Here is an 11,690-nt window from a genome sequence, read left to right as displayed (position 1 = left end):
AAAGGTGTACCTCTTTCAAAACATGTAAACACATTAAAAATAATAAATATGCATGTAGTTGAATTTAGAAACTTTTTTATCTCAAAAGCTTTGGAAAATATTATAAAAAATATGTATACTGTGGAGTATACACTGTTTTTATTCCATGTTTTACTAAATTTCTTTTGGAAGGCTTCTATGAGTACCTGAGAAATTTTGAGCAGTACTTTATACTTATTTATTATATTGTATTTCAGTCTAGAATATAAAATAACACATGCTATTTCTAGCACATGTAAAACACATTATAAAATATATAAATTGCTCAATCTTAGATTAAATTTATCTGAATAACATATTATATTTACATAAACATTCCTTTTTTAATGTTAATACCTAGTACGATTTATTGTAATATACATTGAATTGGTTTGAATTGGTATCAGAATAAAAAATAAAATTGTATTTAAAAGTGTATCATTGATTTTTTATGCAAATTATTCACATAGAAATGAACATCGGGTGCTATCTGTGACACTAATAAAATGTTTATTATTTAAAACTTTCGAAACAGCGGGAAGTAATTTTAGTGCGAGTATCCCATTATATCAAAAGGTTTGTAAGATTGTATACCCTTGAATCGCTGAATATTCCATTGGACATACTACATCTCGCTTATAATAATTATTTCTAAATTTTCTTTAATAGATTATAAGATTGACTGACTGAATTTAATGGTGGTACACCAGTGAACAATTTGTAGATGAGGTTATAATCAGGTCATTAAGTATATTGATTTAATTTTTAAGATATTTAATTCATTTTGAAAGTTTATTATAAAAGAATTAGCTACAGGACATACGATTTCTTAACATGGCACTGTATGTATAAAAAGCGGAGTAAAGTGGAAACCTACCACAATGGGACCTACGAGTATATGTGGTATATCTATACCACTTACAATTTACAACATTATTTATCTTAGAGTGGCGTACCTATATAGTAAACTGACTTAAGTATTATTTTTCAGTATGATAATATTAATACAAGTAATTAATATTATCATACTTATAAAAAAAAATTAACAATTACCTAATCATGATAAATTAACACGGTGAGCTTTTAGCGGCTATGATGGGCCTGCTACTATTTATGTTTTAAGTCTTCTTTCTTGAGCAGTAGGAAGAGGGAGGTGAAAAAAAAGAAATGGCACCAGTTATCGTAAATATGTCATCAATTTACATAATGAACACAAATATTTATTCCTTAAATATACCACTTAAATTAAATAAAACATCAATATAGTATACCTACATTGTCTTACATAGTTACCTATTGTCTATCCTAAACCATAGTTTATTATATTTTGATTGTTTTTTACCATGTACTTAATTTTAGTGTGTAATAATAAAAGGAATTAGTTTCATTATATTATTGGTTTCAAACTTATTTTAATGAATTAATAATTGACGTAATTGTTTTTAATTATCAGATTAAAAACAATTACGTCAATGTCATAATAATGTAGGTATATAAATACAATAGTTCCTCACACAGAACATCAATATTCTAGTTCCTCATGTTAGAATATGTACATTTTGAGGATACATTGTTTTGCTCTTGTAGAAAACAGTAATTGTCGATTCGAAAATGTAATATAGCATAGACAAAACTGGCTTAATTAGTCATCTTTTGGCATCAAAAATTAAAATATAAAAAATTATTTTACCTTCTGTGACTGTAATATTTATATTTATCTTATTGGGGGTAGCTTCTTTAGAAATATCAAGTCGGCAAATTTCTTTAAGCCATCTAGTTCGTTTCAGTGAATTGTGAAATCAATATGATTAACCTTTTTATGCCCTTTAGGGCTTTTTTTAAATTTGAAAATGTTTGCACAGACAACAATATATTCCGTATGCATTACAAAATAACTGTACTTATGTTGCTGGTGTTTGCGTTACTAGTCAGTACAAAGCAATTTTTCGGGGAGCCCATACATTGTATGAGTGATGGTGAAAATGATGCCGACGCCGATGCAGTCAACAGCTACTGTTGGATATATGGGACCTACACGCTGAGGAGTAGGCTTGTTGGTGAGATTTTGCATTTTATTGGCTATAACTCACGGTTTATTTTTTTCTTTCGAGTCAAAATGACTCAGTTCAGTAGCCTTTTAATGGAATTGTGCAACTGCCTACGATAACGGTATACGCTGGCGGGATGTGGAGAGGATGATAGGATGACCATGAGGTCAGGTTACCAACAACATTGTGGCAGATTCTCCAGGACTGATGATGGTTTCCAAAGGGACTGCATCAAGGTCCACCTGACATGATACATTACTATCAATGGGACTACTCAACACCATCACTAATAATCAATTCTTTTTACTGATAGTATGATTAATATAATTCTTAGTATCAAATTGAACCATGCTTAATAACTAGAATAAATTAAAATAAAAAACACCTATAATGAGAAGTTATACCTGATTTTTTTCTTAATATAATATGGTTTATAATCAAAATATGTATCCTGGGAACTCTCCAGTATGTGACACCTGAAAATTATCACTTGTTTTATCATATTTTTACAATTAGGAAGATTGCAATTGTTATCATTACTAGTTAAAAAACAATCAAATATTATACCAACATCTATTTTAATTTTAATGTCTTCAATTATGACAGATGTAATGAATATGTCAGCTAATCAAAACAAATTTTCATTTTATTTGTGGATAATGATGATGAATTGTGAAGAGAGTAGCCTATGCTAATTATGGTGTATAATGGTAAAATGTGTAAAGCCTACATTAATAAATTACTAGGCAAGACCTATGAGAATTTCCAGGCATATTATATGGAGATGGACCTGATAGGGTACAGTTAATGAATAACCAGACTAAACATCTCCCCCTCCTTCAGTACTGTGAGTACTACTGTAATTGATCCAAAGCATGTCTTGTGGAGGGTGAGATATTATAAATATGTGTGCAAAACTTTGTAGGCCTTTTTATGAAAATCTCATAGATGGAGGAGCATGAAAATTTTACACAGTTATAATTTGTATAGAGAAGTGGAGTATGATAATATTTTGTTTTAAATTATGCATATATACTAATACATTAAAAATAAAAATAAAATGTATTACATGTGTTACCTATTTGACACACATACATAGCAGTATAGTCTTTGACAATACAAACTTAATAATGTTCAAACTTGTTATTAAAAATAATTATGGTTGAATTTCGACCATTACACAACCACTATTAATAATGAAGTCTATTGACCCCATTAGTAGAGTATCCTATCAGGTTGTAACCTTCCTAGAATCATCCTTTTATCTACCACAACTCTAGTAATGCTAAGGTAAGAAGTAGCAATATTAAACTTTAAATTAATTAAGCAATATTAAAGTATTCATAATAATAACTTAATTTTTATAATGGGAAATCCAGTATATATATATATAGAAATAGATGATGAATGTAAGTCATTTTGTATTGTCTTAAAAATAAATATATATACATAAATATTGTTATTTTCCTTTTCCTTAAATGGAATATCCTTATATTGGTTCTGTAAATGTGATTTACATGTAAATAATACAGATTTTCCCTATGTCTTGATTATTCCTGTTTGTATAATTGATTCATGCAATACTAACTGGCCTCATGGCATTACCATGTCTTGTTTTTTTAATTTGAATTCAAATAATCTAAGATACACCTAATGATCTTATCTGTTTTTTTAAGAGTACACTTTTATGACATTTTTACCTATCATTTGAAAGGTATCATGTCCTATTCTTTGCATTTAAATTTTTAAATAAAGTAACTGGGTACTTTTTTTTTTTAATCTAGGGTACATCTAAAAGTATATATATTCTAATAAATTGGAAAAGAATTTTGAAAAACAAAGTACATTCAAATTTTTTTTAGAAAGTTAGTTAAAAATATCCAATAAAATCATTTACTCAATCTTTAAAAGTCACTTCTGAAATATTCACTATAATAGAAACAATACTATATGTAGTTATATGATATATACCAGATAAATATCATGTTTCATCAAAATCCGTTCAGTAGTTTTTGCACGAAAGAATAACAAACATTCATTCATACTCACAAACTTCAGCATTTATAATATTAATATAGGATTTCTTTATTAACCTTGTTTTCAGGTAAAGAAGGGAAAAATATTGCTTACTTTGGAGTGGGGCCTCCTACCGAAAATGATCAACAGATCAAGCACACTTACTACCAGTGGGTTTGCTTTGTGCTCCTTGGTCAGGCAATGATGTTCTACATCCCTCGTTACCTGTGGAGAGTCTGGGAAGGTGGGCGCCTGAAGGCACTTGCTGCAAATTTAAGTAAGCCTCTCCATATTTGTATTATATGCTGAATTTAATAACTGTAAACAAGTTGTTTGCTTGACAATTTTTTATAATTATTAGCCTTAATTACGATACTAATGTGATGTTTAATTGTTTACACAGTCCCTTGTAAACAGTTTAAATGGAAAAAACAATGTGTTTAGAAGCTGGTTTTTTAGGTAGCGCATATTAACTACAAAAATAGTGAAATTTTACCAAATTTGTCTGCTAAACCAAAGGATTTCATGAATTATTTTGCATTACTTAACAACAATTATATTAAATACTAGCAAATATCATAATCTTTCAAATAAGACTACTTTTATGGGGGCTACGTGAAAACATGAAAAATAAATAGATTCAGTGAACTCGTAAAGTATGAGATATTAAATTTAAAAATGCCTGTCATTCAGAGGGGTGAGGGGTGAGACTCCCTTTGTATAGTGTTTCGTCGATAAAATATAACGTACGATACGTGGGTCAATTATCGGAAATCCAATACCTAATACACTATATAATAGTATTTATTATATATACAGGTTATTTGTATACAATATTGCCATTTGTTTCTAACATAAGTTAATAATATTAATACCTGCTTATGAGGCTTAAACCCAGTTCCCAGGAGTTGTTGCCCCCAGGCTTGATGGTGGGGCAAAAGTATTATCCACGAGACCCCAAACTTCACCCATTTAGGGGGTGCAGACGCCTCTGACATTGGATACAATTATTTCAGAACTATGTATGCTTGAAATTACTTGACTTTTTGTTAAACTAATGTTATTTTTAATTATTATGATCAGACAGTCCAATTGTGCCCAAGGAGTGGTCAGAGAACCGTCGCAGGGAGTTGATTTCTTACCTGGCCAATACAAATATCTTCAGCCACAGTGCATACGCCCTCCGTTATGCATTTTGTGAAATTCTCAACCTTATCAATGTGGTAAGCCTTGTTTGTGTGAAATATATTGAAATTAAAAGGGGCTATCATGGCACATAGCTGTGAGGACAAGTTTCCATTACTTGTGGGGAGGCAGTTATCTAGTACCCACACACGCTAACACAAGCTTTAGCTAGCTTAACTTGGGTCTAGATGGCGCTGTGTGAATTGCCTTGAGACAAAAAATTATGACTACTTTTTATACCACAGTGGTGGCGATCAAGCAAACATACCATCTGATGGTAAACAGTAACTATAGTCTATGGACATCTGAAACACCCCCCGTGTGCCATGTTCGCGTTTTCGACCCTTAAAAACCTCAACCACATGTTGTAGAGAACACCTTTGCATGTAGTTTATTTAACAATATAGTGTGTGGGACAAACTATTTCAGGACATTTTATCACCTTACAAGTTTCCTTAGATACATTAAACACATTAGTTTACAGACACTTTTTAAATAAAGGTAAGTTGTCTGTGATGATAATAATAATAAAATAATATTTGCAGGTTGGTCAAATATTCTTGCTGGATATATTTCTGGGTGGTGCGTTTCGCAATTATGGCGCCGCAGTAGCAGTATTCACGCATATGCCTCGTGTACCTGATAACATGATTGATTTCGACGTCGTCAACCCCATGGATCAATTCTTCCCTAAACTAACAAAATGCTGGCTGAGGAAATACGGACCGAGTGGGACTTTACAGCTTAGAGATAGACTATGTGTACTCCCGCTGAACATCGTTAATGAAAAGATATTCGTTGTACTGTGGTTTTGGTTGATACTACTGGCCTTTGTGTCAGCATTAGCGGTACTGTTTCGCTTGCTTGTCTTCACTCTAGCTCCACTACGCACAATGATGGTAATGGGCCAAATTAAATACACCAAGAGAAGTATAGTTTCAAAGTTAATTAAGCGTTTCGGGTATGGCGATTGGTTTATCCTGTATTTGCTAGGCAAAAATATGAACCCAATTATGTATAAAGATTTGATTATAGAAATTTCAAAGGAGTTTGAACGTAAAACCTTTGTGGTTTAATTTGTATCCAGTGTAGCAACACTAAGCATAACTTAATATTATTCTACTAACCAAATACAGTAATACCCCTTACTTTTATATTATATTGTGCAGAGGAGTCCTTGCGTATGAGAGCCTGAGTAGTAATAAGGAGATGTGTCACAAATGTTGTCGTTCATAAAAATGTATATATTACATTTATGTAATTATGTCTAATACCTATGATTTGTATTAGGCCATAAATAATATTTCCCGTTGCACTTACTGTTCTACGAGGTGGTGTCTATTATTTCGGTATAGTTATATCAAAATCTTGAAATTGAAGTAGATTTTTCACTTAAATTAAAAACTAATAAACAAATGTTGAACATTATGAAAATAAAAAAAAATATTATTAATCCTAGTTGGGGTATTACTGTAATATATTTTTTTTTTCTTGTTATTGTCGAATTGTTATTTTTTTTTTTTGTAATTTGTAATGTTAATTTTTTGTCTTAATTTGAATTCTTAATTAATATGATTATATTTTTATGCTAGGTTCATAAAAATTACCTAGTAATGTTTTTTAAGTTTAATATGATTTTATTTTGTTTGCTATTATCAGTGATTATGTGACTTTAATCCCGAGTTATTTTTCAGTTTATTTTTTCTTAATTCTAATGTAACTGTTACATAGTACTATAATTATCTATGCTGTTATTGCCAATTTAAGTATTATAAGGAGGATTTGTTTAATTTATATTTAAGAAAAAACATGGTTGTGATTTGCTTTGCATTTAATAACTAGATAGTAAAAAATTATAATACTTAATTTAATTTATTGTCAATTCTAATGTTTACAGTACAGCAAGTACCTTATCGAAACAGACAATAATTAGGACAATTGTTATTAATGCTAAGAAATATTGTGCCATATTTTCATAAAGTTTTCAAAAAAAATCTGTATTTTTAATACTGCACTACCCTTTACAATTCATTTAGCACAAAACTATTAATGTTAAGTGAATTTAAAAAGTCAGCATTCCATAAGGAATAGGTATTATATAGTAACTTTCAGGTTCGGAATACCAAATGGTACTTAGAAGAAATAATTATAATCTATACCATAACTATGAACACAACTTTTAAATTAATTTTCACTTGATTAAACATGGGTAAAGACAAATATTAAAAACTTCAGATAAATGTATGTAGTTAACAGAATTTAAGATAATTTAATGGTGGATAAATATTTACCATTAAATTGTTAAAATACCACAAAAGTATCAATATATAGATACTTTATATATTTAAAGTACATTAGTGCCATATTAGTAAAGATAAGTATGGGTTTTGTTTTCATTAATAGTTTTGTTGTGTGCATTATTTTGTATAGTCTATAGTTGAATTCAATTTAATCCTTTATTTAATTAAACATTATTTAGACAATACAATTTGAACACAAGCTTCTTTATACACAATAATTTACCAACATTATACTATTCTCAAGTAAAAATCGGAATGAGGCATCTCAACCATATAAATAAGCAATTTAAAGTTTTTTCAGTAAAGATTATTTCTATTAATCATGTTATTTCATGCACAGAAATGAAGTATTTCAATTTAGTGGCATTATATTTGAAAAAATATAAATAATATAAATATAAACTCAACAGCAGTTTATTTGTACAAAATAATATTATAGCCTTCCATAACTGATTTCAAAACAAATTAAAGAAAATTAAGCTATTAACAAGGTATGTAATCAATTTAAAGTTTATGTACATATTGTTTAATTTACTAAAACATACAGTTAGATATTTTAAGTTAATTGTGATTGGTAATAATCATACGCAAGTTTGTAATTACAAAAAGAGAAAACATATTTTTTCTAGATCTACAACAAATGTTTCTAGAGCTATTGTGTTTATGCCACTATAATGTAAATATCAAATTTAAATTATTATAAACTAGTCATAGTCATGCTGACATGAAATGCAATATTTTTTTTTTAATCAAAAGTGACTTAATTGTGTAATACAGTTGCTAGTAATTCTGAAATGTAACAGATGTTAAAAGTTCACGACCTGACTCTGTGAATACATGGAATGCTAAGAAGATTGTCTCTAAAAAGGTTTTAATAGAGACATTAAAACCTTGCTAATATATTTATATTGTGTCGGAGTTGGATTTAGATGTTAATTCATACTGTTTGCAAATGTAAATTACATGTATTTGTGTTTCAAATGAAAATGATTAACTGTGTTACATAATTAAGTTCCAGCAACTTGCATGCTACAATTTTATAATACTTTTTTATCCTGAACATCCTCTGCACCCACAATGAACACATTCAACAATCCTACCTTCTTCCAACTTGCTTTTTGGTACTCTACAAATGCAGTTTGTGGCAAAATTTGTGTCTCTAGTCTGAATACATCTCAAACAGCATAGATTTTCATAACCAGTTTTCTTCCACTTGGCGATTAGATTTGCATCAGCTATTTTTTCATCTAAGCAATACTGGTAAAGTTCTCTGCTTATAGCTTTCCTTCTATAAAACAAGTCATATATGTATCTAGATTTTTGATGGTGTATTTTGAATATTGGCCATAGAGATTCTTGTTTACGTTTTCCCTCATGTGGCTCTGTTTCGGCTGTGGAGAATAATGACAAGTTAGAAAATTGTACACATTATATAAACGGAATTTACTGTGATATGTTATTTATGAACTCCAGATATTCAGTGCTATTGCAAGTCACTGCTTGTTAGTAAACAATGAAATGTTAAAAGAAATATCTAAGCATATATAGCCCCATAAATAAAAAATAAATAGCCCATAAACAAGAGGGCGGCTCTTAAATTAAGAATGTATGAAATATGTGTCTTCGGTTGTTTACTTTGCGTTTTGATTTGGTTTTCTCTATCAATGAATCAGTAAGGTTAATAATAATAAACACATGAAAGGTTAACGATTTTCGTCGACTTCAGAATAAACCTGGGATATGTTGAAGAGGACAAAAATATCAAACCTTCTCGCATCTTTTGCTCCAATTCTTCTAGAGTGGGTTCGATCAATTCCCATCCTTCTGGTGGCGATTTGCGACTACGGCGAACTTTTGGCATTTCGATATCCTCGTATACTTAATTGTCCAAGATATTAATAATATTGGCAATATTTGAAGTTTACTGATGCTCGATGAAATACAAGATAAAAAACTAGTTTTGAATTTAATAATTAAAATTAAATAAACACAATGCAATGCTTCTTTATATACTGTACTGTCAAGTGTTAACAAACATTGACACTGACAGATTTAGTTGTCAGTTATGTTTTGACAGTAGCTGTTATTTCGGGCTTCATTCGTTTACAATTGTATTGGCAGACAATAGTTTCTATACTATAAATACTTAAAAAAAAATCAGATACTAAAAAATTAATAAAATTAAATAAAAATTGACCCCGAGTATGGCACTAGTTCTTAAGTTAGGTTTAGTTTAGTATTTCTGTAAATGTTTATTCCCACCCTCGAATGGCTTATTTCGACCCAGCTACTCGGGGTTTGTTGCCCCCAGAGTTGATGCCAGGGCAAAGAGGTTCAACCCAACGGTTAGGGGGGTCCGGATGACTAGTATCTGTCCTTCGTAGTTGAATTCAATTTTGAGAGTTGAGTCTAGGTTGAATTTCTGAATTAAGACCCTAAGACTGGGAACATTAACTAAAGTTACATTTCGTTTGTGATGTATAAAATTGTTTTTAGTTCAAAACAATGTGTTTTAAATTTGAGATTATATGAATTATAAACTTAATGGATAATCAAACTAACGAACTCATCGACAAACTTTCTTTTTATAAGACTGGTGTTCATATCATAAGTTTTATTTTAGTTTTTCTATTTGACTTGTGATATAGCCAAATTAGAACCTAAAATTAATTAATGCTCACTAAATTCAGCAATCGATTTAACATGAAACTGTTTTTGCTAACGTTTATTCATCAGGCGTTAGATTAATTTGTAATTAACTGTAAACATGTCGTATTTTTATGTGTGTCTGTTTTTAGCGAAAAATAATTAAACATGAAATAAAAAACCTTTTAATATATCAAAAATATACTTCAAACTTAGAAACATTACAGAAACAACTGACAAAACATACAACAAATACAGTTATTAACATAGGTATTACGGTACTTCCATATGGCTACACATATCTGTGATGCTACACATAGAGATTTAAATAATAAGTTGCTGCTACATTCTTAATTTTATTTAGGTTCCAATTAGTCTTTATTTTTGACAGATAGCCTACGTAGTATATTAAAACTTGTACTCATATCTGCAATTTGAAAATTCTAATTGTAATAATATATTTATTTACATTACTGAATTTGTATATTTTGTTTTTATTTATATATACCTATTATGGAGGTATACTAATCTGATTACTTATAAATTTGAGTACAAAATAAACCAAAAAAAAGTACTTACCTATGCTTTGGTTTAATAATTGCGTATTTATTCTTTATACTTGCTAATATTGTATTAGAACAACCGGATAATTAATTTCTAAAAATATGGGTGTAAAATAGTTGTTTCATTAATGAATGTAATTATCATCGTAAATATTATTTAATTATCTAACAATAAGTATCACTTTTACCTGTGTATAAATAACGGACCCTACCTAACCTACCTACAACACAGGTTAGCATAATCATTATTAAGAGTTGGGATATAAGTTTGTTCCTATCTCACGCGACGCTTTTCCGTAGGTTAGAGAGAGACGCATACAAGTTACGGACCTCGATTAGAAGTCGTGGAATGCGGTGTTGCGCTCGCGCAACCTCCAGTTCGTTCAATCAACCAGTCTTTTTATTCGTCCGCGACAGCGCTGTGACGACACCGGATTTTGGTTTTGCTAAAATACGGTGTAATCAAAATATGTGTGTATACTGCTGTTTTATGAGTGTCTGTTGGTTATTATTAAGTGTATAATAGTGACAACAGTGAAAATATTTGTGTTATGAAGTTTAGTGAAAGTTGACGGAGGTTTTCAAGGAACTTCGGGTGTCTCGTAGCTTATTTACTTGTAAGTCTACTTCTAAAGTAGGTATACCTACGTGTCTGGGTGACGTTGGAGTTTTGTTATTGCCTCCAGCGTTCTACTCATCATTTTTATTAAAAGCTTTTAAATTATACCACTTTAATGTTGATTTAGAATATTTAACTACAAACTACTATTCCTAATTAATATTTTATCACCTATATACAACAAAACGGGGTATTTGTAAATAAATACTAAACGACCTTACAATTCTTATTTCCACGAATTTTCGTCTGCTCGAATCTGCTACTAGAATCTAGATAATAAATAGCAGATAACTGG

At 29.9% G+C, this 11,690-nt stretch overlaps 3 protein-coding genes across 3 annotated transcripts in view; 2 read left to right on the top strand and 1 right to left on the bottom strand.

Annotated features, from left to right (window-relative positions):
• The first annotated feature begins 1,621 nt into the window (after window positions 1-1,621).
• Window positions 1,622-6,343, top strand: LOC131846323 (innexin inx2-like). The gene is made up of 4 exons (XM_059195598.1): window positions 1,622-2,075; window positions 4,171-4,359; window positions 5,166-5,305; window positions 5,813-6,343. The coding sequence occupies exons 1-4, from the start codon at window positions 1,823-1,825 to the stop codon at window positions 6,341-6,343; spliced, it is 1,113 nt and encodes a 370-aa protein (XP_059051581.1). The 5' UTR covers window positions 1,622-1,822.
• Window positions 6,344-8,107: 1,764 nt separating this feature from the next.
• LOC131846333 (protein BUD31 homolog) lies at window positions 8,108-9,586 on the bottom strand. The gene is made up of 2 exons (XM_059195611.1): window positions 9,335-9,586; window positions 8,108-8,958 (listed from the first exon to the last, which is right to left on the bottom strand). The coding sequence occupies exons 1-2, from the start codon at window positions 9,426-9,428 to the stop codon at window positions 8,618-8,620; spliced, it is 435 nt and encodes a 144-aa protein (XP_059051594.1). The 5' UTR covers window positions 9,429-9,586; the 3' UTR covers window positions 8,108-8,617.
• Window positions 9,587-11,193: 1,607 nt separating this feature from the next.
• The window catches only part of LOC131846250 (unconventional myosin-XV), a 122,496-nt gene continuing 121,999 nt past the window's right edge, over window positions 11,194-11,690 (top strand). Inside the window, exon 1 of the mRNA XM_059195511.1 lies at window positions 11,194-11,393. The gene's annotated coding sequence lies outside the window, so the exon portion shown is untranslated. The remainder of the gene's footprint in view (window positions 11,394-11,690) is intronic.

Source organism: Achroia grisella, unplaced genomic scaffold (genome assembly GCF_030625045.1).
Source record: "Achroia grisella isolate CSIRO2021 unplaced genomic scaffold, CSIRO_AGI_Agris_v1 utg509, whole genome shotgun sequence".
NCBI lineage: Eukaryota > Metazoa > Arthropoda > Insecta > Lepidoptera > Pyralidae > Achroia > Achroia grisella.
Note: the sequence above shows the minus strand (reverse complement) of the source record. Positions and strands in the feature narration are given on the sequence as shown.

Bases quoted from the DNA above. Each gene is read 5' to 3' on its own strand.
- LOC131846333 (XM_059195611.1), bottom strand. From the start codon at position 9,428: ATGCCAAAAGTTCGCCGTAGTCGCAAATCGCCACCAGAAGGATGGGAA. The intron at 8,959-9,334 runs GTTTGATATTTT...TATTCTCCACAG, and splicing joins GGAGCAAAAGATGCGAGAAG to CCGAAACAGAGCCACATGAG.
- LOC131846323 (XM_059195598.1), top strand. From the start codon at position 1,823: ATGATTAACCTTTTTATGCCCTTTAGGGCTTTTTTTAAATTTGAAAAT. The intron at 4,360-5,165 runs GTAAGCCTCTCC...TATTATGATCAG, and splicing joins GGCACTTGCTGCAAATTTAA to ACAGTCCAATTGTGCCCAAG. The intron at 5,306-5,812 runs GTAAGCCTTGTT...TAATATTTGCAG, and splicing joins TTCTCAACCTTATCAATGTG to GTTGGTCAAATATTCTTGCT.